This window comes from Tribolium castaneum, chromosome 2, assembly GCF_031307605.1.
Source record: "Tribolium castaneum strain GA2 chromosome 2, icTriCast1.1, whole genome shotgun sequence".
Taxonomy (NCBI): domain Eukaryota; kingdom Metazoa; phylum Arthropoda; class Insecta; order Coleoptera; family Tenebrionidae; genus Tribolium; species Tribolium castaneum.
This window is the reverse complement of record NC_087395.1, coordinates 2,390,680-2,418,237: the sequence shown is the minus strand read 5'-3', so window position 1 is coordinate 2,418,237 and position 27,558 is coordinate 2,390,680. Positions and strand designations below refer to the sequence as shown.

At 31.1% G+C, this 27,558-nt stretch overlaps 1 protein-coding gene and 1 long non-coding RNA gene across 4 annotated transcripts in view; both read left to right on the top strand.

The window, feature by feature from the left end:
• Positions 1-16,238, top strand: part of LOC657090 (solute carrier family 25 member 35) — a 57,132-nt gene extending 40,894 nt beyond the window's left edge. Inside the window, exons 1-4 of one of the 3 annotated variants that reach the window (XM_008192151.3) lie at positions 8,733-9,516; positions 15,354-15,647; positions 15,699-15,924; positions 15,980-16,238. In XM_008192151.3, coding sequence (XP_008190373.1) covers positions 9,466-9,516; positions 15,354-15,647; positions 15,699-15,924; positions 15,980-16,227 — 819 coding nt within the window. In that variant the 5' untranslated portion in view covers positions 8,733-9,465 and the 3' untranslated portion in view covers positions 16,228-16,238. Of the gene's footprint in view, positions 1-8,732; positions 9,517-15,136; positions 15,648-15,698; positions 15,925-15,979 lie in introns of those variants that run through there. The other 2 variants (XM_008192147.3, XM_008192148.3) reach the window with 2 other exon arrangements.
• Positions 16,239-18,309: 2,071 nt separating this feature from the next.
• LOC135265409 (uncharacterized) lies at positions 18,310-18,719 on the top strand. The gene is made up of 2 exons (XR_010333063.1): positions 18,310-18,393; positions 18,442-18,719. It is a non-coding gene; the product is annotated as an uncharacterized LOC135265409 (long non-coding RNA).
• The last annotated feature ends 8,839 nt before the right edge of the window (positions 18,720-27,558 follow it).

Here is a 27,558-nt window from a genome sequence, read left to right as displayed (position 1 = left end):
ATTTCTAATAATATTGCTTTTGGTAATGTAAAAGAAATTCGACCGAATCAGTACCAAAATGTAAATTTCAATGTAGAATTACTAGGCAATCAAAATTTGGTTAATAATAATAATAATAATAATAATAATAATAATAATAATAATAACTTTATTGACGCTAAGAAGCATTTACAATAACATAAGTAACGCAAAAAAAAACAATAATTACACTTTCATATTCATAACACAATCTGCTCTAAATCTGTACAAGGAGGAACCAAAAAAATCTATTTTGCTGGCATATTTATTTGCTTCCAAGAATAAACTATTAAGTGGTGAATTATAGGAATAATTGTGTTTATTCTTGTAAACAAAAAATAATTCCGGACATCTAACGTTTACCAATGGTACATTAAAATTAATTTTACATAATATGTCTGGTAAATCTAATTGGCTGTTTTTTCTAGGGGTATAATAGATAGATAGGATGACACATCATCTAAGCTATTCAAAATAACATTATTAGTAGACAGTTTGTATTTAGCATATTTTAGAAAACTAGTCTGCACAGCCTCTAATTGATCTGTATAAGTAATATATATAGGCGACCAAACGATGCAGCTATATTCAAGAATAGAACGGACCATAGAGTTATAGTTATAGAGTATTGTGACTGACCTAATATTGCGAAAATCAGCCGTCCATCTTTTTATACACCCCAACATTTTTCTGCTTTTAGATAGGATGTAATCATAATGATATGTAAATAAAAGTTTTGTATCCAAAAATACTCCCAAGATCTTTTATAAAATTAATTTCTTTTAATTCGATTGAATTTAGCATATACGAGTGTCTGTTGGGATGTATTTTACGGCTAAAGCACATTGTCTTACATTTATCGGTGTTAAACTCCATGCCATTGCTTTTACACCAACCTTCAAGAGCTTTGATATCTTCTTGTAAGATCTTTATATCTTTATAAGATTTTATTACCCTATACATCTTTAGATCGTCAGCATACAATAGGTACTTAGATTTTATAACACTGCCAACATCGTTAATAAATATGTTAAAAAGTAAAGGGCCAAGTATGGAGCCCTGAGGCACACCAGAGGTTACTTTAATGACAAAAGATTTAAAGCCTTTTATTGAAACAGTTTGCGTTCGATGAGTAAGATAGTTTCTGATCCAAGATAAAAATGGATCGCCTATACCATATAAATTTAACTTATGTAATAATACAGAGTGGCTAACCGAATCAAACGCTTTCTTGAAGTCGGTGTAGACGCAATACACCTCAAAACCGGACTCGAAAGCGTCTAATATGTCATTAACAAACACAAAAAGATTAGACTGATTAGATCTGCCATGCTGCGATGGGCTAATAACATTTTTAAATAGATAAAACAACTGACTGGATACAATGCTCTCAAATAACTTGGCGGGGACAGATAGTAAACTGATAGGTCTATAGTTCTCTATCTCGTGCTTAAGACCCGACTTAAAAACAGGAGTTATATTAGACATTTTCCATAAATTTGGAAAAATACCAGATACAAGTGAATTACGAAAAATGTGAGTCAAAGGCTCTGCAAGGGAGTTAGCACAGTTTCTGTAGAACAGAGGAGGGAACCCATCAGGTCCTGCTCCTTTTCTGATGTTTAGACTGCAAAGTTCTTTATGTACAGTTTTTTCAGATATAAAAATATTATTTATATCTACACTGTCTTTAGTAATATTGAAGTAATTTGTACCAGTAAGTGAAACTTGGCAGTCTTTGTATATTGAGGCAAAATAAATCGCAAATGTATTAGAAATATTGCTAACACCCATGACAGACCGACCTCTGAGATCATTACTACTTTTTAAGTGATTTATAAATTTCCAAAAATGCTTTAGATCAGAAGTTATTTGATCTTCTGTCTGTCCAATATAACTGTTGTAGCAACTGTTTATTTCATCTTTACACTGTTTCCTAACCTTTGCAAATGTAGCGTAGATATTAGGATCATTACTCAGTTTATACTCACGATGTAATGACTTTTTTAGAATTTCTAAGCGCCTAGCCTCATTATTAAACCATATTGGAAAGTTATTTTTACGTCTACGTTTTGTGGGTACAAAAATATCACATATAAAATATAAATAATTATAAAACAATTCTACACTAGCATTAATATCACATAAATTATCAATAAAAGACCAGTCAATAGAGGATACAAAATTATATTAGAGAAAACTTGACAAATTGATTCAACTACATTTTCATCATTGACTATCAATTTTTCGGAGTTATTTTCTTATGATTAAGTGTTTCTAACATAGAGATGTAAATTGGAAACCATATTAGACATGCATATTCAATTTTACTCAAGACAAAAGCATAATAGAGATTTTTTAACAGTGCAACATCAGAAAAATATTTACCCATACGCATAACAAAACCTAAAGACTTGAAGGCGGAATTACGAACATTTCCGACATGGATAATGAATGTCATAGCTGAGTCAAAAGTTATACCGAGATCTTTAATGGCATCCTTTTTTTCAAGGGCACAATTGTTAATAGGATATGAAGATGGAAAAGGAGAACGACATCGAGAGAAAGAAACTGTGCAACATTTACTAATATTTAAATGTAATTTATATTTGTTACACCAGTCTGCAATTTTACTTAAGTTCAGTTGTAACAAGTCAGAAGAAAATCCGAAGAAAGTTAACTTATAAAGCAGGATATCATGACTAACTGAATCAAAGGCTTTAGTAAAATCGGTGTATATCACATCTACCTGACGACCAGAATCCAAGTTGGTTGCAATGTACTGTGTAATAAGCGCGAGATTCGTAACCGTTGAGCGCCCCTTAACGAAGCCATGTTGATCCGGAGAGATGAAATTTTTTACGCTATAATAGATATCCTGATACAAACACTGCTCAAAGACTTTAGCAAAATTAGAAAGTATAGAAATCTGTCGATAGTTACAAATAATAGCATTGTCCCCTTTTTTGAAAACTGGACATACCCTAGCTCGCTTCCATAATTCAGGAAAAGTAGATGTTTTAATTGCAAGATTGAATATCCTTGTTAACGGCTGAGCGAAAACATCGCTACAATCACGAACAATAAAAGAAGGAATCAGGTCATCACCGGCAGTAAATTTGAAGAAAACTGGAAATTTAAACCCCAGTTTCATGTTTCAGGAAAGAGTAAATTTTCCTCCATATTTATGAGTGCAGCCGAAGAAAAAAAATAAGCAAAGCCATTAACAATACTTTGAGGATCAGCAAAGTCAGAAGATTTATCTTCAGTAAAAATTCTTCCTGGTATACGAGAACAACCTCTCTTTTGATTTAAAAATTTCCAGATGTCGGAAGGATTAGAATTTATATTTGTTTCCATATGGCTGACATCAGATTGATAAGCAATCGAGATTTGATTCTTAGTTAGATTACGTAATCGTTTAAATTCGTTATAATAAAACCTATTATTTCTATTACTTTGTAGTCATTTTTTCCTAAAGTACCTTTTGGTCTTAAGATTGTATATAATTTCAGGAGTAAACCATATCAGATAACTAGACTTTTGTCTACGTTTTTTCGGAACATACAAATCAAATAGTTGATAGATAACCGAGTAAAATGACTCAATAGCTTCATTGACATTGGAAAAGTCATTTAGAAAAGACCAGTTGATATCACAAAATGCATTATATAATAAAGGAAAATTAGCTTTGTGAAAGTTATAGACTAAGCTATTGTTACAAGGAAAAGAAGGATAATTTAGGTTTTTTGTTACTTGGAGAGAGATAGATATTGAAGGATGATGGAGGTCCTCGAACACTAATGGAAAGTCACACTTAGTGACGTTTAGGTTCATCTCACTGGAAGAAAATACAAGATCCAAAAGGTTGTTGTTAGGGTTCATTACTCAGTTATGCTGAATAGCGTCAAGGACATTTATAAAGTTGTGAAAAACCTGCGATTTTCGTGATTCGTTTGTTTTCCCGAAATCAGGTAGGTTAAAGTCACCAAACAAAATAAACTGATGGCCCAAAATAAGTTGTTCTAATCCAGCGGTAAATAGATCAAGACATTTGGTGGTACATAGATAACTCCTAGAGTCACACTTTGCATATTTATAAGACATTTACACAAGACAATATCAATTAAAGGCACAACGGCAGGTAGTTCAGAAGTATTAATTCGAGAGAAAGTAATATTATTTTTGATAGCGAGTAGAACACCACCTCCCTTCGACACTTTAACCAGAGAAAACTTACGATCACAACGAATCACATTATATTGATCGGGTAGTAATTCAGAATCAAAGACAGAATCACTTAGCCAGGTTTCCGTGACGCAAATAATATCATAATTTAAATCCAAACAATTAGAAAAACAATGATCCGTTTTAGAATTCGCACATGAAATGAAACCTCTGACGTTCTGATAATAGATTTCAAATTGACCTGATATGGCGTTGGACAAATTTAGTTTTCCGAATGGGACTGATTAATTATGGTGGGAACACCATTACGATATTTTATTTTTAAATTCTCCTCACCATTTTGTAGCCGCATATTTAACTCCTGTTTCACCGTTTTGTATAATTCAATTTGTCGAGGAGTTCGGTCATAAGAGAATGCCAACGCTGAAAATGTTTGTAAACCTTTCAGTTTATTCAAATTTCTAATGACATTCTGAACTAAATCAGCAGAAAACAGATTAATCTTTATTGGACGTGATCTAACTGTATTGGAAGCATCATATTTTCCCAACCTAACCGGCTTGATTTGTTGAGTTGCTGATGAGCCCAAATTGTTCAATATATCCGAGATTAAGGTACAGTCTAAGTCAGATTGTTCTTTCTTGGACGAACCAGCTTCCGTTACACCATAAATATGTAAGTTAGAAGACCTTTTATTTCTTTCAGATATTTCGGAAATAATTTCTTCCATGACGATAGGAGAGAGTGAAGTATTAGAACTAACCGGGTTAGAAATGTTTTCAATCTTTTCATTTAACTTATTGATCTCTTGTTTCAAGTCAGTAACTAGCGAGAGAATTTTTGGAAGCTGATGCAACCCCTGTTCACAGTCCATACAAATATACTTAAATCTACGCTTAGAATTTGGCCTTAACTCAAAACACTTAATTTCAGCAGCCGTGAGATCTGAGCAATTTACATGTACCGGTCTTTCACAACCATCGCATTTGATAAATGATTTAGTTTGATTTTCATTGACCGGATCTTTACATTTTAAACAAGAAAAAGGCATTTTGAAAAATTAAATGCTAAATAAATAAACAATTCAAATAATCAAAAGTAAGAAAAAGTGAAGATAAACTGAAGATATCTGACGAGCAGCACGATAATCAATCGTTTGATACCGATAAACTTTAATGAAAACATTTTTGCAGAAAAGAACAATGAAGTGTTCAGATTGCAAAGACTAGAATTTCTAATAATATTGACTTTTGGTAATGTAAAAGAAACTCGACCGAATCAGTACCGAAATGTAAACTTCAATGTAGAATTACTAGGTAATCAAAATTTGGTTAAAGTTAGCAATGGGGTCCTGGCACATTTAAAATTTGAACAGTAGCAACAAAGGTTCTACTTATAAAAGAGTAATAAAATATTGGCACTTACTTGAAGACATTGTTCTAAGGATGGTTAAAACACAAATGAAATCACAGTTTTACGGAAATTCCAAGTTACGTCTAAAATTTTTAATAGAGGGGTGAAAGATTCCGGACAACCAATCAACCAAAAGATGACTTCTAAAAGATAACATCCGAAATCGTTTAGTGGGTGCAAGAACGTTAGGGGATGGGCAAAGCTCCAACTGCGAGAGTCAACTAATTTAAAATTCAAATAGCACAAAAACCACCCCTGAATGTGTGAAGTAGGGACATTTGCGCCTTTTTACCTGAAGTGGGTCAGATGCGCCCGACCCGGGATCTCACCTGTTATCTACTTGTGAACCTGGATCTGGTGGGTCACTTGCGCTCGTTTATATACTCGGTACTTGAACAAAAAAAATGAATGACAGACTTTTGAATACTTTATATGTATTTATCTAGAACTGAGGTAAACTGTGATAATTTTCTACAGCATTTACTTACCAAACTGATTCATTCAAAAGATTGTTCTTTTACGGAAAAATTACTTGTACTAAACGCTAATTGAATTAGTATTACATTATTTTTTAAGACGGCCCCTAAGAACTGACAAAACGATCAAAAAACATGTGTTCTTACATATCTCAGAAAATAGATAACGGAGCAGTACCAAATAAAAAGCAAAATGATTAGAAATCAATTCCCCACAAATCTACAGATTTTTCATTTAGTATTGAATCCGTGTATTTTTTGGTCTGTTGATCTGATCAAGTTTTGACTTGGGTGCCAAACGCAAAATCTGCACAGGTCGGAAAAAAATACACCCACCATTCACGCACATCATTTGCATGCAAAAATTGATACCCGATACTAGCAATAGCAAGAAAAAAACCTTTAGAAAAATTTCTCTGAGAAAAAGATTTTTTCAATATTACTGCTTTAAAAATTTAGTTTGAAGTGCCAGTTGGAGGCGGTACAATGGTTTCTGGTTGAACATTGTTGTCGATTTTGAGATATGTATAAAAGTATGAATGTTTTTTTAACATTTTGACAGTTCTCAGGGATCGCCTTAAACATTGTTGGGCTTCAGTAGATTTGTCAAAAAATTCAAAGAATTTTAATTTTTTCATATTTTTTTTTAATTAGGTAGGGTATTTAGCCGCAGCCCACCTCTCGTAGTAATTAAATACTTGTTAGGAAGTGGTAAATTTGGAATTACTTTTTTATGCAACTGACTCCGTAATGGGGCTGTTTTTACATTACATATTGTCGGACCACCTTTGTCCACCTTTAAAGCAACTAGAGAATTGAATTAATTGTTACAAAATTTGATAAAAAAAGGATTCAAAATTCTGTCAATGTCTATCTTTCTTGTTCAGCTTTTACATAAGTACTGAGCATATGGGGGCGCAAGTGACCCACCAGACTCTCAATCACAGGTAGGTAATAGGCTTGATTCCGGATCGGGCGCATCTGACTCACTACAGGTAAAAAGGCGCAAGTGTCCCGACACCACTAAATATATCAAATATGCAAAAGTATCGTATTATTTTAAACATACAAAACCGAAGGAATTTAAACAATACTTGTCACAAGACAAAGCGATTTAAAGAATTATTATCAATAACTCGATAATGAAGAACAAATGGAATTTTTTTACTCTTAACATTCGATTTGTATTAGCCCCCTGAATCAAATTCCCATTGCACGGGCGTCAATTTTGAGACACTCTGTATATTAAATTGCTTGTGCTGACTGACCTATCAACACACAGCCTAAACGGCTGTGTATAGAAAGTTAAAATTTTCACTGTAGATAGGTTTTATAACGTAGCCATCCACTAAGAAAGAATTTTTGGAAAATCACCCTTTAAAGGGGTTAAATGGGGTGTTAAAACTTGAATAAAAAACGACATTTTTAAAGTTATAATCTTGAAACTCGGTATTTAGGATTTCTATTAGAAATAAAGAAACACATGTTTCTGGATTTTTGGAAAATCAATCAGGGTTTTATGAAGGATATAACAAGGTTGGTCGTGAAGCTATTTTCACCAAAGCGATTAGATGGTTGTTGAAGTAACCTTGAAGGAATCGGGCCTGCAGGGTAGTATTGTTTGATTTTTGTGATAGTTTTTCAATTTGATAAATAAAGTAAAATCACCGTTAATTGATTAAAGTAAACATTACTTTACAAACCGTATGATCACTCTTTTGATAATATCTTGCCACGACAAACAAATAAATAAAATAACGCATTTTAGATTTTTTAAAATGCCGAATACGACCCTGGAATCCTATCCCATAGCACGCGCCGATAATTTACAATCCTTAAATCCTAAAAAGTTAATTACCTCTATTGCATCATAAAATTCAACGAAAGATAGACGGACTATAACAGTAATTCGGGTACATGTATTAAAACTTATGATAGTTCAAATACCGCGGAGGCTACTATACCTACTAGTCCTACTTGACAAGAACACGAACACTAAAACGAAAAACACTTAAAGTGAAGCACGACTCAAAATAAAATGAAATAAAAATCTGTGAGAAGGCTCACGTAACCTTCCAAATAATTTTGTAGTGGGGTAAAGTCAGGTTCCACCAATCAGAAAATAATATATCCCACTCTAGTTCATAGTAGAATTTTGCATCAGCGGATTTGAAATTTTTTATTGAAATGGAGCACAAATTGAGAGTTTCAGGTGGGTTTCCTTAGCTCAAAGTGTGTCGCTGGGATTTAGTTTAACACAGGATTCTTTTCTTATACAGAAACTCTCAATTTGTACTTTATTTTTCACCCAAAAAAGTTTAAATGCGCTGTTGCAATTCTACTATGAACTGAAATGGGATCTAAGAGAAGTAAAAGTGCTTCCCTAGAATACCGGTATTTCGATTACCAGGTAATTTTGAAAAGGTCTTCGAGGTGAAATTTCCAGGTAAATCAGGTAATTGATTTTTGAGAAAATAGAGGCAACAAGCATTCTAGAAATGTTTTCTATACTAGGAAGTGTCATATGTATGTAAGTTTTTTTTGAGAGGGTTGAAAACTATAGACCGATTAGTCTATTGTCTGTTATCCTTCTAAACTATTCAAGAAATCAATTAGCTTTACATTGAAATTAATCTTTGTTTTGTTAGTTATTAACTTTATAATATCATAATCAGTAGTTCCGCCTCAACAAGGGTAACTCATTAGGTTTAAAGCCATTCCATTTTAACGGACGGGACACTTTGCACACAATTTTAGATTTTATTTTCAGTTTTTATGAAGAGTATCAGGAGAAGTGAATTTTGCTTTATAGGAACTTGGTACCAGTCAAATTATTTGCAACCTACAATTAGACCCACATTTTTAAAATTTGAAATACGAGCAGAAAAAAAATAAAATCACACAAAAAAGACCTCATATTTTCAACAATCGTGATAAAATTTTGTTAATTTAAAAGGCACTAATTCGAACAACTATTTTAGAAGTAAAAGGTGGAACCTGTTGAAACTTTTGAAACCACAAAACCAAAGAATAAAAGTAATGTGCAACAACTTCTGATTAATTTACTTTTTGTTTAGACATGACGGACGAAACAAAAAAATCGACTAATAACTAAGATATGAATTTTGTGCTTTACTTTTTGCATGAGCTTGTTCTAAGCCATTTTAAAAACTAAGGATTCGCCGTAATGTAAACAAGACACACTATGTTGAACTAACCTTAAATTAATTAATGTGGTAAACAATAAGTACATTAACGTGGTAGAATTAGTGTCGAAACTGTCGAGGTTTTCCGTAATAAAAGTGTTTCAGTTAAATATTGTACCAGTTAAATTAATGAAGATTATTTCCTTTGTCAACTGTTTCAATGAATGTGTGAAACGAATAAAAATTGCAAGGATCATCTGAAACATACAGAGCACGTGAGTTTATTCTGCATGTTAAACAAGTTTAAAATCCACTGCTTGGTCAACAATTAAATTATTGTATTACTTGGCGATAATCCTAAGGTCTCTTAAATTAAAAATTATTTATAACTGCAATGCATATAAATTTTTAGCTGAATATATTTTCACTGCATTAAAAAAGGCAAAGAAATAAACCAAGCTTACTTATTTAGCGAGAGTTTGTTGTAATAAGTGAAACAAATCTTTTAAGAGAAAATGTAAAATAGGTACACATGCATAAATAGAAAGAAGGAAAAGTCGAAATACGTAAAAAGTTTCGGATACGAAAAAAAATGATATTTTGGAGGGGCCGTTATTTTATAAAAGAGGAATTTTAATTCCAAAAATAAATTTCAGTAATTTCAGTAATCGATAGTAATTCCAAATTAATTTCAATAATTCTGAGAGTTGTTAGATATTCAACGTAATTTTGAAAAGCTGGGCCTATTACTCAGTATTCTGTAGAAAAAATAGTGTGCAAAATAAAAAGTAATGATTTGCAACTACAAAGTAAAATAAAACAAATAAATGGAATAAAATTCTACAAAAAATAATAATAAAAAACATGGTCACTCTTTTGTCCAATTTCTAGAATGATAGGGTAAAGACACCTTTTTAGAATCACATTTTTTTAAGTTGAATACATTTCTTTGAAAATGCACATTTTGTGAAAGGGGATATGTCTATGATCATCGAGAAAACGTATGAACGATTCGAATTTGTATTTTAGTAAGTCGTAAATAAAAACATAGTTAAGGGAGTTTTAAAAGTTTCTTACAAAATGGCTTAGAATAGATATTTCTGTATACTTTCTCGAACTACAAGAGTTGCTACAACACGTTACGTTACCTAATAATTCCCTAATCAGCAGAGCTTTTCTTAAAACTCGAAATAAATGTATTTTGTTAAAAATTGAAATACTGGACACTCTGTTTATTTTATTTTTTATTCCTAAATTGAATTGTATCCTAAATGGGTTTTAAACATCGTACAGGTGTGTTTAACCTTCCTAATTTAAAGTGAGATGTTTTTTTAATTTTTTTGTTAGTACATATTTAGTTTAACATCATTACATCAAATTTTTGAATTTCATTGTTATTTTATTTTACATTTAATTTTTTTTTTGTTTCTCAGCCTTCCAGTATTTCAGCTTCACATTAGTTTTTGTGTTTTTAGATCCCTAGCCTAAAATTTCTCTGCAAGTGTTTGAATCTATAATTTTTGAAATATGCATACTTTAGTTCTATACAATGTTTACGATTGTTTCAAATTCGGACTATCTATGAAACTCTGGCATTTTATTTGGCAGTACTGTGAGTTTAAAAATCTAATCTAAAATCTAAGCACTGTTGTCAGTCTGCTTCATTTTTTAAATAAATAACTGGATACGTTATTTATTGTTGTTTTACTCATTATCATTAGGTAAAAGGGTCTGGTCTCTGTCTTTCTGGTATTCTTCAAAGCCCCAACAGAAACTGGTCCCAACACAAATTACATCCAGTATTTAAATTAATAAGAAGTGAAACTGACAACAAGGTAAATCTTTGACAAGAAGACGTCATAACAAAACTATATTTAGGCCTAATGTGTGTTTAAAACAATCGTGAACAGATTATATTAAATTATTATCAGCTTTGATTTTGGAATAAAAAAATTATTTACGTAGCGGTGTCAAAATTGCATTGTTCGCCAATTTATTTTTATTATTATTATTGTAATTAATAATTTTTCTGTACCGACAGTGTAGATTTTAATTACTTGTGTGAAGGTTTTACTTTTCTAGGATTCTCAAATTTTGTGTAATAAAAAAATGTGTATTTTCGTCAAAAAAAAAAAAATTCACAAACTAAGCAAAATCGACCATTTCATTTGCGTCTAATGCGAGAAAAACTGGCTTTATAACCGGTTCACTGGTGCCCCAAGAATAAGTAATTGACCAATAAAAATACAAAAATTACCTCCTACATGTTTATATGGTGCACAAAAAATTGCAAGTCGATTGAAGCATTTGGTTCAACAGACCGATCATAAGGTAGTTCAAAACTGAACAAACTGTAAATGTCGGCCAAATCATCTAGAATTTCGCTGTTTTCTGAGAAAATTTCAAGTTTTAAAAAAATTGTGGATAAATAAGTGGATCAATTTGATTGATTCTCGCAGTTAGTTCGTGTTCAAACTCAAACATTTTGCAAGTTTTTTAGCAAAAACTCAATTGTTTCGAAAGATTTTCTCACGAAACTCAAAAATGTACCAAATTAGGTCAAAAATTTTTATATCTTTTTAGTCTTACGCATTTGAAATTTATGAATTATGTTGTTATTTACACAATTTAATGATTTTTGAAGAGCAAAAACAAAAACTTGCTTGTTCATTCTTCTTTTTTACGTTCTCCGGCTTCCAGTCTTTCAATATCATAATTTCCTAGTGTTTCAATCACACAGATTTTAAGTTTATTCTCAGCATCTAATTTTTTTAGTTTCTTAGTTTCCCATATTTCATAATCGTTTTCTATTTTTTTTTTAGTTCTTGTTGTTTCACTCTCTTATAATTTCAGTTTTCCAATTTCTTAATGTTCTTATTTTGCAGTTCTATGTTTTTTTTTTAATTTATTACTCTTTCAGTTACTTACAGATTTTTTAATTTTTTGTATCCCAGTTTATAATTTTTTTAACTTTTCAATCATTTAGTGTATTGTTTTTTTTATTCACAATGTCAAGTTTCAATGTATTAGTGTTTCTCTTTCTGCAAAGCATTATTTTAGTCAAGCCACTTTGAAAAATGACTTACTTTCTCACTATGAAATTTTAATAAATAGCATAATACTATATTCTATGGCAATCTACTGTAAATAAAAATGTTATAATTGAATGAAAAATATTGGTAATGCAGAGGTGTCTGATTCTAGTATTAGAACTATGTATTTTTCCATACACTGAGTTAATTTTCTAGATTGAGATGAATTCTTAGGAAAAACCATAACGAACTAATTTTACAACAGCAAATTTAGAACAATATTTAGGTTCAACAGTTAATTAACTTCTGTATAGCTTTTTTTACGTAATAGATAATTTTAAGTTTTTGGCAAAACGTAGTTCATGTTCTTTGTTTTTTTTTTGTTTTTGTAATGGAATTTGTAATGTAAGAATCATTATGTTGTTATTTTTCCTGTAGCAGGAATTAATAAGAAATGTATACTAATTACCCGATTTTAATACCTAATTTCTGTTTTTGTACAACTTTTTTTGACACCTAATTAACGTTTTTAACTTTATAAAAATCCGGTCTCTACTTATCAGTTATCATTATCAGTGTTATCACTACATGGAGCTTCATCGCTAAAGAAAATTCCTTGTAAAAACTAAGATATACCTTTTTTGTTGCCTTCTCATAAACTTACAATAATAATAATAATAATAACAATAACAATAATAATAATAATAATAATTTATTTGTGGCAGTAAAATAATTACAATGTAATTAGTTACAACAAGAATAAAAAAATACGATAACAAAATTAAAATTTTCTACAAGTTGTTCCTACCACAAATTGGACCAAAAGGCAGTAAAGCTGATCAAGGTTTTCGGCTAGACAATAAATGAAAAATAATAAAAAATAAAAATAAACAATGTGATTAATGAAACATAAAAATTATAATAAAAAAATATAATCTAATTCTCTTTAACAAAATTACAGAGAGGAAAAATAAGAAAAACAGAAAAATCATTTTGAAAGAAACATTTTATATTTGTGTTTAAAATTGCTGATTTTAGAGTTTTTTAACGTCAATGGAACTTCATTGTAGAATGAATAGATATTATAAGCAAAACCCCGGCGAAATATTGATGTCCTATATGGTGGTAAAGATATGAGACCCTTGTGTCTTAGGATTAAATACCATAAATATAACGTAGATAATATTTTTGTACTCTTTGAATACGTTCTTGTGTTACTTTGTCCAGTCAGGGTCCATATACTATATCGAGATAATTGAAGTGACTTAGAACTAGGGATTCAGTTAATATAATCTTAGTATTGTTAGGTAAAATATGTTGTGGTGGCGGGTGCTTATCCAATAAGACACATAGGTACTTTTAATAGTTTAATTAATAAATAAAAAGTGAACAATTTGAGGAGAAACTTATCGCACTGCCCGGAGTAGGTACGTCTATGTGCGACGACGTTCGTACCACTTCTGTCCAGGGTTGGAGAACCTGAGGGAAAGGTCTATTCTCTCAAGGACCCAAACAGAGCAGGTAGTTTTTCAAATACACTACAATGTCTATGAGGATATAGCTTTTTAAGATTTATGTACGCTTTTTGAGTACATTTCTTTATGTGATTCTTAAATCGTAGATCAGTATCTAATAAAAGCCCCAAATTTTTTGCTTCTTTTGTGCAATTTAACTTACAATTCCCTACCCGAACATCAATTAAATTTGAAACATAATCTCTATTTTTACCAAAAATCATTACTTTAGATTTTGCAGAATTAATAGATAAACAATGTTTGTTTGAGTTTTCAACGAGTCGTAAAAAATCTTTATTAATAATGTCATTGGCAACTTTTAAATTATGAAAGTCGAAGCTGTAGTAAACTTGGGTGTCATCTGCATATAGGTGAAGTCTACAGTTTTTCAAGCACGTTGAAAGATTGCTGGTATACTATAAAAGTAACGGTCCCAAAATCGAACCTTGGGGTACGCCTTAAGATATACTTTACAAATTTGAATTACCTACACTGGTTTTTACATATTGCTTACGATTTGAAAGATAATTGTTTAGAAGTTTGATAGCCTGTTGTGAAAAACCAACAAAATGTAAGATAGACAAAATTAGTTTATGATTAATGGTATCAAATGCTTTTGAGTAATCTAGCAAGATCAAAGCCGTTGTCTTACCATTATATACATCTGCAATAATATCATCTATTATTGAAAGTAATGCCGTTGTGCAACTATGGCCTTTCCTAAATCCTGATTGATATTCGGGCAATATATTGAATGTGGTAAGATGTTCTACAATTTGAGTATACATAACTTTTTTCTATTAATTTTGCCCAAAACCGGTAGTATCCTATTAGGCCTTAAATCTGTATATGAATTAAGTTCTTTCGTTTTGGGAAAAGGTATTACGTACGAAATTTTCCATTCGTTAGGAAAAACACAATTTAGAAGACATAATATTTGTTATATACGGTAATATATAATCTCCACAGATGAGCAGCATGTCAATGCTTATTAAGTCATTGCCAACTGCTTTTGACTTTATATATTGTAGATTTGTATATACTGTTATTGTATCAACCGGAATAAATTCAAAACGAGTTCCAAAATTTGTAAATTCATTAGTTAAATAAAAATTCTGTAAATTTCCATTGGGAAGAGTATTGTTTGTTGAATGTAAAAAATGCTGATTAATTTTATTGGGGTCATTTAGATGAGCTGGAATAACACTACTTGGTTTATTTTTTTTTACAAAACGATTCAATTAATTTCTTTGCGAATCTGAATTATTCTAGTCATTTAAACTTCCCTCTCTTGAAGCACCTTGATCCCTTAACCAATTTTAACTTAATAATAATTCGTCCAATTTCAGTAATGCCTAGCTTTAACCATCGTCAACGATGGACTTCCTAATTGGCGGTTTAGCTGCAATGGGAGCCACTTTTTTCAGCAATCCCCTTGACGTTCTTAAAACTAGAATACAGCTTCAAGGAGAACTGAAACCTCGAGGGCAACATGAAATCCACTACAGACACGCACTGCATGCTGCTTATGTTGTAATAAAACAGGAAGGAATTTTTGCATTGCAGAAAGGACTTGGAGCTGCACTTCTGATGCATGGAGTGCGTAACAGTATCAAACTTGGCTCTTATCAGTGGTTCACCAATCAGGGATATATCTGTGACAGTGATAACAGGACTATTTTTCACAAAAGTCTCCTTGCTAGTGCTTTTGGAGGGGCAGCTGGTGCTTTTGTTGGAAGTCCTCTCTATCAAATTACCACTCAACTGCAGTCGAATGCTGGAGAGGGGATTGCGGTGGGACATCAGCATAAGCACTCTGGTCTTGTACAAGCTTTCAAAGCAATATATTCAAGGCATGGAGTAATGGGGTTAATTATTTTAAGTGGAACTTTTGTTAGGTTTTGTTTGTAGATGAAAGGTTTATGGAGAGGTTCCAATGCAAATGTTATAAGGACAGTAGTTGGGGCTTCAGCACAACTAACGACTTTTTCCAAAACTAAGGACATACTAAGAGAGTACGAATTCTTTCAAAGGTCTACAACAATGACTGCTTTTTTCGCAAGCATTGCTGGAGGAATTTGCCAGACTGTCTTTCAGACGCCCTTAGATTTAGTATGCATTAGATTAAATAATCAGTGTAAGTACTCGTAAATAAAGTGGTTATGAAATTATTCTAATAAATTCCGTTACAGATGTTTACGCCAGTGGACAAGGAGCCTTATATACAGGAATGACTAATTGTTTGACAAAAATTATACAATCTGAAGGGTTTTTTGGCTTGTACAAAGGTGCTGGAGTTAATTATATGAGGATAGCTAGACAAACCGGTTTTTGTCTAATGTTCTGGGAACTTCTAAAGGATTTACATGTCAAGCATTTTGGTTTAAATAAAAACGGACATTGTAATACGAGTATATCTGATGAAATAATTAAATTGTAACTTTCTGTTTATTTATTTGAGCCTAGACTAGCATTCGAATCCTATTTTCGCAAAAAGATGTTCTTGACGTTAGTGCAACTCTTGTTCAACTTTTTTATTTAGCAGGTATAAGGAATATTATTATACGAGTTTTACAAGACGTTCTAATGTGGCACGAATGATTTTGGAGCACGACGAAGGAGTGTTCCAATAGAATGAGTGTTACAATTAATTCTTAAAAAACGAATGTAATATACTCTTTTTTTTATTTTCTATTTTTTTTTGTTTGTTTTTGTTTAGTTTAACTTATCAAGATCTGTTCAAACTATTTTCTCTTAATTTTCTTACTTGTTCGGGCTTTATTAATAAACGATCTGTTGACAGATCATATGCTAAATTACAGTGGCGACTGATGACTCCGCTTTGTGAAACTATTTTCAGAACATGTAAAACCAAAGTAGAAAAAATTGATTTTTAAATTCATGATTATTTATGAAATACTATTAAATAGAGGCCCCTCCTGAGCTCTCTGAACTGGAACTTTGGAAGCTGCTGTTCTTGGTATGTTCGTTAATGTAACGCTTTAAAAAAATCAACAGATGACAAATTCTCGGTACAAAGGTCTTGTATAAATTTGTTGTAATTTAATTTTTTATAAATACATTATTTAAAAATTTTTTTATTTTTTTTATTTTTACAATTTCTGGTTGGTCTGTGTGATTGTCGGGATTGCTTTAGCCTAAAAATACCCATTGAGCAATGAATGCTGTGACAAACACTTTACAATTTTTTGTGCGGTATATAAACAAGGAAGATTATTAATTAATTATTAAACGGTTACAAGTTACTTGGTCAGGAGAGGGTTTATCAGTAGGGCGCAATAATTAATAGTTTTTTTAAAGTAATTCTTATGTAAAATTTTATGCTGACTTCAAATCTACAGTTAGTCTTTTTGTTTGAAATTGCCTTTATCATGAAAAAGACGTTTTTGTGGAAATTTTTGAAAAACTTAAAATTGGTTAAATTTTGTGTTTACATCGACACATTTTTCTTCTGGATAAAGCTAGAAACTTCTTTTTTTTTGGAAAAGATTCTTCAATTAAGGGGGCGAATTCCTGTTTTTTCAAATAGTAACTACGTCAGTGTTTTCCAACCGGTGGTTCGCGAACCCTCGGAGGTTCGTCCAAAAAAGTATTGTAATGGCGAAAAAACCTAAAAAAATACAAAATAAATAAATTTAACGAGACAAAATTGGCAGCAGCTCATTGTCTCTGCGGACCATAAATTGTTTTTGTTTAGTGTATTTTGCCTCAAAAAAATGTCTTAAAAAATTGTTTTCATTTTCATGATTCAAAATTCATCCAAATTTAGAGTTTTACGGAATGTAGATTGATTTCTGTTTGTTGAACGCGTTTTTATCGAACATCTGAAGACAATTATTACCACATTGTGCCTATGAAAACAGAATTAAATTATTATTAATGTTAGGAACAGACATAATATTGTATATTATAATACAATATTATGTAATAATACTAATGACAAAAATCAGCTTCTCGTACAAAAAGTTTAATGAAAATGGACGATTCTACTGCAAAAAAACTAATTTAGCTCAACTCAAGTTCAACTTCTATAAAACAGAGGCCCCTCCTGAGCTCAGCTCCCTGAACTGGAACTTTGGAAGCTGCTGTTCTTGGTATGTTCGTTAATGTAACGTTTTAAAAAAATCAACAGTTGACAAATTCTTAGTACAAAGGTCTTGTATAAATTTGTTGTAATTTAATTTTTTTAAATAAATTATTCAAAATTAGGTTTTTTATTTTTACAACTTCTGGTTGGTCTGTGTGATAGTCGGGATTGCTTTAGCCTATCAATACCCAAAGAGCAATAAATGCAGTGACAAACACTTTGCAATTTTTTGTGCGGTAGATAAACAAGGAAGATTAATAATAATAATAATAATAATAATAATAATAATAATAATAATAATAATAATAATAATAATAATAATAATAATGTTTATTAACGGCCACGCCAAGTACAAGTGATATATAAAATACAAAGATAAATACAAACACAGATAGGTACAATACAGTTAATAATATAAAATAAAGTGTTAATTATTAAAAGAGCTAAGTTCACTATGTTCAATAACAGTTTTTAAATCTTTTAGAAATCTATTTTTAGGTAAACCTATAAAATCTAATTTACCAAAAAGTACGTTGCATGTTTTAGACAGCCTAGAAGATACAGAATTTTTCCCATAATTGGTACGGTGGTAAGGCACTACAAGCATTCTAGGCTCTCTAACGTTACAAACGGGTATATTTATTGAAAATAGCGGAAGAATAGGATTACAATTTACATTACCAGACAATATACGATATACGAACGACGCGTCATAAAATATTCTACGAGAAGATAGTAAGGATAGTCCTAAATAACTTAAAATGTTTATATAATTATTTTTGTCATAAAATATGTTAAATTTGTAACATACAAATTTAACAAATTTTTTCTGAACATTTTCAATTCGATTAATATGAACATTATAACAAGGTTGCCAAATAATTGTGCAGTATTCCAAAATTAGAGGAACATAACAATTATATAATAACATTACAACTTGGAAACTTGAAAAATCAGAGCACTGTCTTATTATAAATCCTAATGTTTTGTTTGCTTTCGACAAAATGTGGTTAACGTGATAGTCAAAACTTAACTGGCTGTCTACAATAACTCCTAAATCGCGAATATGAGTGACACATTCAAGTTGATTGCCTGATATAAAGTACGATGGTAGATTGTAATATAATTTTCTAGAAAATCTTAGTGATTTACATTTATTTATGTTCAGTTCTAAAAAATTTTTTTTACACCACATACAAAAACTATTTAAACAACGTTGTAATATATCACAATCGTTTGGATTTATAATAACTTTAAAAATCTTTACATCGTCGGCAAAAAGAAGGATTTCAGAGCTTTCGATCGCTGTTTTGACATCATTTATATATAGAGAAAAAAGAATAGGGCCTAGATGTGACCCCTGAGGCACACCTGTGGATCGGTGAATTGCGCGAGACTTAACACATTTATAGTTACATACTGTACACGATTAGATAAAAAAGAATAAATCCAACTAAGGACTGGATCCCCAAAACATAAATTATCTAATTTTGATATTAATAACTCAATGGAAATGCGATCAAAAGCTTTTGACATATCAGTATATATACAATCAATTTGGAATCCATTTTCAAAATTTGACGTTATATATTCAGTAAACAGAAAAAGATTGGTCATCGTAGAGCGACCCTTGAAAAAACCATGTTGTTCTTCAATAACAGATTGTTTTACAGAAAATGATATAATGTCAGCCATAATGGAGTCAAAAACTTTTGATATATACGATGGGGTACATATCGGTCTATAGTTGGAAATATTTACACGACTACCATTTTTAAAGACAGGTCTGATATATGAGATTTTCCAAATATCCGGAAATTGAGACTGATCAAGAGATTTATTGAACAGCATTTGTAATGGCAATGTCAATTCATAAGCACAATTTTTTAAAAACATTTGAGATATACCATCAGGGCCGGTTGTATAGTTGTCATCTAGATGTATCAATTTTGAAAAAATAACATCAGCAGAAATTTCAACGCTATTTAAAAATACAGCATTTTGATCATTTTTAGAAAAATTTAAATCAGATAACTTCGGTTGATCAAGATAAACAGATTCAAAATGATGGGCAAAAAGGTTTACAATACCATTAGGAGAATCACATGAATTTTCATTTAGCGACATTTTTTTAGGATAACCCTGTACAGTATTTTTAGATTTAACATATGACCAAAATGCTCTACTGTTAGTTATAATATTTTGTTCTACCTGATCAAGGAATTGTTTTTTACAGTTCTTTGTGGCATTTTTACATTTATCTCTCAGTACACAAAATTGTTCATAATCACTTAACAGACTACTACGCTTATATTTTTTGTGAGCAATTTTCTTCTTTACAATTAAAGATCTTGTTGATTTGTTAATCCAGGAAGGAAAATTTTTAGACGCATTTTTACATTTGATCGTAATAAAGTTATCTAGGATATAATAAATGTGAGAATAAAAATATTCTACAGAGTTATTGATATCAACAAAATTATCTAAAACAGACCAATCAATAGAAGATAAATAACTTTTAATAACATCATATGGTGCATTCTTATAATCTAAATAAAAAATATCAATTTCTGGTTGTATATCAGGTACAATAATATCACAGACATTAACACATAAAGGTGGATGATGTTTATCAATAGCAAGAATGGGTTCAACATTACTTACTAAAAGCTTATTATTACAAAATGTCAAATCCAAAAAAGTACCATTATCGTTTGCAATATTATTATATTGAAAAAGACCGAAGTATGCAAAATTGTCACATATGATTTCCTCTGCAGCAGAAAATACATTGTTGGGCACTAAGTAATCACAGTCAGTATCAACTAACCAACTAACACCTGGTAAATTATAGTCACCAAGTACACATAATACGGCATTCGGATAGTTTGTAGACATAAGAGCCAGGGAGTCTAAATGATTTGAATATTCCACAAAATTTGCGTTAGGTGGAATATAAGTTGCACCAATAATAAGCTGACTAGAATTCACATAAACGGAAACCCACAATTCCACCTACGCAATATAATACCATCGGGCCAAAATTCTGCTTTAGTCACTTCATCCATGTACTCAAATTTAAGACCAAATTTGTAGCTTTAATTTTTACCTTTAGAGACAAGTTTTTCTAGAGATATATCAGCTTGTGGTAGTCTACTTTTAAGATAATTGGTTAATTTGTTTTCACCTATATCTTTTTCGACTTTACCTATGTAAAACCACGCTTTTCGGTTTTTAACTGCGGAATAATTTTCGGTTTCATCTAATTTTGCGGCTCCAACTATAACTTGCTGTTTTTTACGACCAGAACTTCCGGAAGTATTTCCATTATTACTCACTTTACGTAGATTTCTTTTCTTAACCATAGTGGTCCATTTTTCGTTGTTTTCCATGTTTGCATCGGCGGCATTCTCCTCAACTTCTTTGCTCCAATCGAATTTAACTTTTTCAGTTGTGTTGTTTTTAGTGGTGTTTCTTGCCAATTGTTCTTTTTCAGGTACCAAAATGTTTTCATCTTCTTCTCGTGCTATTGGTTCTGTGACATTCGTCCTTGTCTCATTACGTTTAAGGAATCTAACCTCCTTTTCTAATGATTCAATTTTTTTATGCAATTTCTCAGTTTCAACTCTGACAGCTTTTTGAATGATTGCACCAAATTCTCTAATTAAATTATTAATTATTAAACGGTTACAAGTTACTTGGTTAGGAGAGGGTGTATCAGTAGGGCGCAATAATCAATAGTTTTGTTAAAGTAATTCTTATGAAAAATTTTATGCTGACTTCAAATCCACAGTTACACTTTTTGTTTGAAATTGCCTTTATCATGAAAAAGACGATTATGTGAAACTTTTTTAACTACTTTAAATTGGTCAAATTTTGCGTTTACATCATCATATCTTCCTTTTGGATAAAGCTAGTTTTTTTGCAAAAGATTCCCTTTGGATGTGGATTAGTCGAATAGACACAAGTTTTAGTTTGGACAAAAGAAAATAGGGAAAATTGCATTTTTCTTGTAACGTTTCATATTTGTGTAGTGAAAGTTTCGAGATGCGAGACATTTTTTTATCTTAAAAGGTAGACCTATACATAATCGAGAATAATTATTTTGATATCTTTAACACAGTGGCGGCTCGTGAGTCTCGAGTCAGGTGAGGCCAAGAGAAACCAGAAACAACAAATTAATTGCAGATATTTCCATGTCACCCATGAGGTAATCTGCCCAACACGTTGACTTTTTAAGGGAGTCATCGCCATAACAGCCCTACTTTACCCGTAAACCGCTCAAAGCACTTTTTTCTTTGCTATTAAAATAAAATAAAAATTCTTATAAAATCAAAAACAAAAACAAACAAAAAACAAAACAAAATCCTAACTATATAATTAAAGATTTATTTCTTATAAATTAAATCAATTCTACGCTCTTTTAGATTGGCAAATTTATCAATGATTTTCTCATAAAAGTTGGGATTTTTTGACATATCATTAAGTAATTCTTTTTCTGTTGACAAAAATGCCAAATCGTTAAGTCGATCTTGTCCTATGGAGTTACGCAGGTATGTTTTAATACGTTTTAAACAGGAGAAACTTTTTTCTACTGAAACGCTAGTTGCGGGAATTGTCAAAATTATCATTAAAAGTTTTCGCACTTCGGAAAAGATGTCTTTATAATCAGAGTCAAGGAGTTCCAAAATTTTTATGGGCTCTGCTTCAGAAAATTGAGAATCACGGTAAATGACCGCTAACTCATTTTCTAAACGACTTAGATCGAAAATATTTGGGTAAATAGAATTTAATTTTATTAGAAATGAAGAAGGAAATTTTTTGTCAAATTCTGAAAATTGTGATGAATCTACTAAAGAAAAAAAAGAAAGTTTTTGTAAATCTTGGAACCTCGTATTCAACTGCATTTTAATAGAATCTAAAATTTCATAAAATAAAACTTTATATTCATTGAATAATTCAATTTCGTTGGAAGAACTGTTACGTTTATTAGAAGGTAAACCAGTAAAATTTTTTGCTATATTAAATATTTTTTTAAAAACTTCTGTTCTGAGTGTATTTATGCGGTTTTCCGTACCTTTAATGCGATCTTGACAGTAAGAAATGTTTAAAACTTTTTTTTGTAAAATTTGAAATAACACATCAGTGATTTCAAATATATCACGAACAATAAATGTTAATAGTGCAAATTCAAAGTCAGAAAAATTTTTCAAAAATCCTTTTGCCATTCGTATGGATTCCGCTCCTGATGTTGAATTGTTCATAATTTCTTCAAAAACGCAAATAAAATTGTTCCATTCTGCGGATACTAAGGAAAGGATCTTTGAACGTGTACACCAGCGAGTTTCGCCAGCCCTCGGTACACTTTTACCAATTATGTTATTTAAAACAAAGGTTCTTTTCGGCGATTGATAAAAAAAAAGGCGGAATACCTACAAGGGTACCAAAAAAAATTCTACACTTAGAAATACAATTTGTACCTTGTTGCAAAACTAAATTTAATTGATGGGCACAACAATGAGTGAACAGAGCTAGTGGACAAACCGACTTAACTTTGGCTTGCAGACCATTAAGTTCTCCAGCCATAACGGCAGCACCGTCATAACTTTGAGCCACAAGTTTATTTTTAATATCGAATCTGTTTAAAGCATTCATCATAACAAGATAAAGAGATTCCGCAGAACGATCAGCGTTCACATCAAAAAATCCAAAAAAACGTTCTTGAATTGTGGCATTATTAACAAATCTAATTGTAAGAGAGCACTGCGATTTTTCTGTAACATCGGTTGTATCGTCCGCAATTACAAAAAAAATTTGTGCTTGTAATTTCATTAAATATATGTTCCCTTAAATGATCACTTATACAAGAAATTAATTCATTTTGAATTGTTTTCGACTGACAATAAAATATTGGAAAATTTAGAAACATGTTCAGTTAGCTCCGTATTACGTTTAATCAAGACTTGGAAAATTTCCCGAAAATTACCTTGATTAACTAACGACTTAGTTTCACTGTACCCACGAAAAGCCAGTTCCTGCTTCCCAAGAAGCAATGTTACATCTATTAAATATGCTATTAAGAGTCTGTTTTATCTAACATTTTCATTGAATAGAATTTTGTTAAAATTAGAGTGTTCTTGTAATGCTTCTGCGACGCTAAGTGTGTTTTTTTCAATTCTTTTTAAACCAATGCAGTTTTTTATATGTTCCTTGGATGCTTCGTGTAACTTTACCCCGCGTGAAAAATTTTTCAAGTTCTTGAAACCATTGCCCGAACTCCACACATTTTTTACATTGCCAATCAACAGGCACGGCCAACAAAATAAACTTTCTTTAAGAATGCTACCGCATAACCAACTATGACTAGCATACCACGAATTTTGAAAAGATCGCGAATGTGAACCAGCTAATTTGACCATACACAACCGTGGAGTTGGTCTTCCTAACTCCAAAATTTGACGTTTTTCAATCTCTTTACGTCGAGAAGACAGTATTTCAGAATCATATTGAGGATTCATCTTGATCTTACCTTTTCCTGATTCCTAAACACCTACTCATCTACACCAATGCTATCTGACAATACAAGACTGACTGCTGCTGCAGTGGACGTGATCTGGTGCCGATATAACATCCAGACAGAGATAAGCAAATAGGAAATTTTATCCTTAAGCATTCCTTAAGTCTGATTCCCGACGACGATGTTCGCCGAGACGCCGAGAGTACCGAGAGGCTCCGAAATCTCAGCCTCAAATAAAAGAAGAAACATTGATACATGTTTCTTCTCTTTCGCTTTAACAGACCTTACTGCGCATGCGCAAAACTCTTAAACTGAGGCTCGAAAAATTCTGCCTCACATCTCTTTAGATGAAACAGGATGATACCTTAGCGCTGGCGTTGGACAAGAATGCTGGGTGTGAAACGTTAAAGTGGAAGCATGTTCGGAACTGGAACATTTTTTAACGAAAATTCTCTCCTCTAGGAAGCAATTTGGATTTAAATAATGATTGATTGATAATAATTATAAAAAACAAAATTATGTAAAAAAATCGTTTCAATTAACTGAGGCCCGGCCTCAGTTGCCTCATCTGACGAGCCGCCACTGCTTTAACACTCAACAAGTTATTGCATTTTAGTTACTACGATATGCAGTTAAAGTGGCAATGTTAGTATTTCCTTTTGTACTAGTAGTGTTGCCCAATTTTCTGTTTTCTTTACTCAATGCTAAAAGTTGTGTATTTACGTTAAAAACTACATGCATTGAGCAAACTTCTGCAAAAAAAAACAAGTTTCTAGCTTTTTAAGTTTTTTAAGAATTTTTACAAAAACGTCTTTTTATGATGAAGACAACTCCTAATCGAGAAACTAAATTCGTATTCGAATTCAGCAGAAAATTCTGCATAAGGATAACTGTTTAGTAAACTAATCCGTTTTTAAGGTAAGTTTTCTCCGGCCATAACCCACGAAAATGAATGTACAGCTTGCACGAGAAGTAATGTCACATACTTGAGAGCCGAGCGGTCGAGAATCGGGTGGACCCGATAGTATTGAGAATAAGATAATTAATTTTTGAATTGGAAAGTCTCGTAGAATACACAGTTAAAAGCATTAAAAACAGAAGTTGGCTTAATTCTGGGTTTTTGTCCAAAATCAACAGTTTACAAAATACAACGTTTATTAATTTATTTATTAATTGATGTAGAAGTTAAGAGCTGATGAATTTTTTTTTTCAAAAAATGAGTTCAGGCGTGTTCGCATGCCATCCGTATTTAACATAATTCAGAATTAAATTAATCGTGAATTAAAAATTAATTGGAATTAAACCCGATTTTGAGTGTGAGTCATTGCTTTAACTTCAAGCAAATAAAAGAAGATAAGTATAAAATGGAAAGGCTTTTGCGCATTGGGTATTTCGAGTAAAAAACTAGCAAGTCGGGAGTGTATTTGATATAAAAGAATCATTTATTACAAAAAAAATGTAATAATAAATAACAAAATTAATTGTAGAAGTTTACAAAACAATGAAATTATTATTCGTTTCAATATTAACGGTCGGTTTACTGAAAGTGAAATTAAAATTTAATTCAGAATTAAACTAATTCCACATTAAGTTGCCATTTAAAATGCATGATCAATTCATACTCCTGACTATTGAATGGAAACTTTTATTCCTGAATGGAAACAAGTGGCCTGGAGACATGGTTAAACCTATCAATGTTATCTGAGAAAAATATTACCAAATTCTATTAAATCCTTTATCTAAGGGCTGTTTACTTGTAAATAAAGCTCTCGAATAATAAGTAAATAGTAAAGACAATACTACCTCAATTTTTATGATAACTTTAATTTAAAAAATCATACAGTAATTTGTAATATTTTAAACAATTAACAACTATTTGTATATTTGGATTTGATGGTTTTTAATATTTTTTAAAATGGAAAAAAAAGTATAAAACGAAGAAACTCTTGCGTATTCATCATGTGTTTGTCAATGTTATGTTATCATAGTTATTAATTTTATTATAATTATAATTTATTATAGAGTTTATTCTATTGAAAATAATTTGTTATCGAAATTAATGAAGTTAGAATTACACCCTATGAGGGCAATTTTTATAGAATTTTCTATTAAGGATGGATTTTACTAAAGTTCCCAATAAAGAAACTTTAGATTTTACAATCGTCAATCGTATTTACTCATATAAAAGTTAATGCTAAAAGTACGCTATTTGCACGAGTACAATGATTTTTATGAACCGAATGTACACATTTAACGCCAGAACCGAAAGTATGAAGTTAATCGTTTCTGGTAAGGTCATGGACAGTCCGAGAATTATGCATTTCTAATAATAACCTTACCCTTATATCATTTTTTCAAAAAGTGCATACTTTATTCAATTTTTTTTATTAATCCACCAGTTGAGACCCACTTTGGTTTAAGGTAGTTTACTAGCAGTTAATTTTTTCCTTAAACAAAATGGGTATAGTGGCGAATGGACGTTTTGAGAGTTTTTCAAAACTGTGGCTACGAGTGTGGCTAGCATGATCATTTGCATGGAAGGTTCTGGCATAAATTTTTGTGTTTTTTTTTTTGTAAAATTTAATAACAAAATACAAGTTATAAAAAAATTACGGAGTGGATCAAGAAGTTAGTTTATCTCTGGCGTTTGGTCAATAATTTTAAAGTATACGCTAATTGTTATCATACTAGTTCAGCGGTTCTCATAATTGATCTTAGGTTCAAAACGATTTTTTGGGAAAACTATAGATTTTAGATAAACAAAAATTTTACTTAATCGATTCGTTTTGAAATTTTCTATCTAAACCTCATTCTTTTTTTAAATCAGTTTTTAGTAGGAACGAAGCCTGGACGACTAATTTTAAATAGAATTGCCAATGTTGACACATTTTAACAATTGATTTTAATACCGTACCTTCAATTCATTTTTGCTAAACCATTCCTAACAGGCTGTATACTAACCTTTCTGCAGAGAAATTAATAATTAAATTATTGATCAATCTAATTACATTGCAATATGATTACTTTGTATTCAATTACATTGTAATTGCAATTACTTTTTGATTAGCTGCAACTAATTACATATTAATTCAATTGGAAAGTAATCGATTACTTTGTAATTAATTACACTAAAACATTATTTTAGA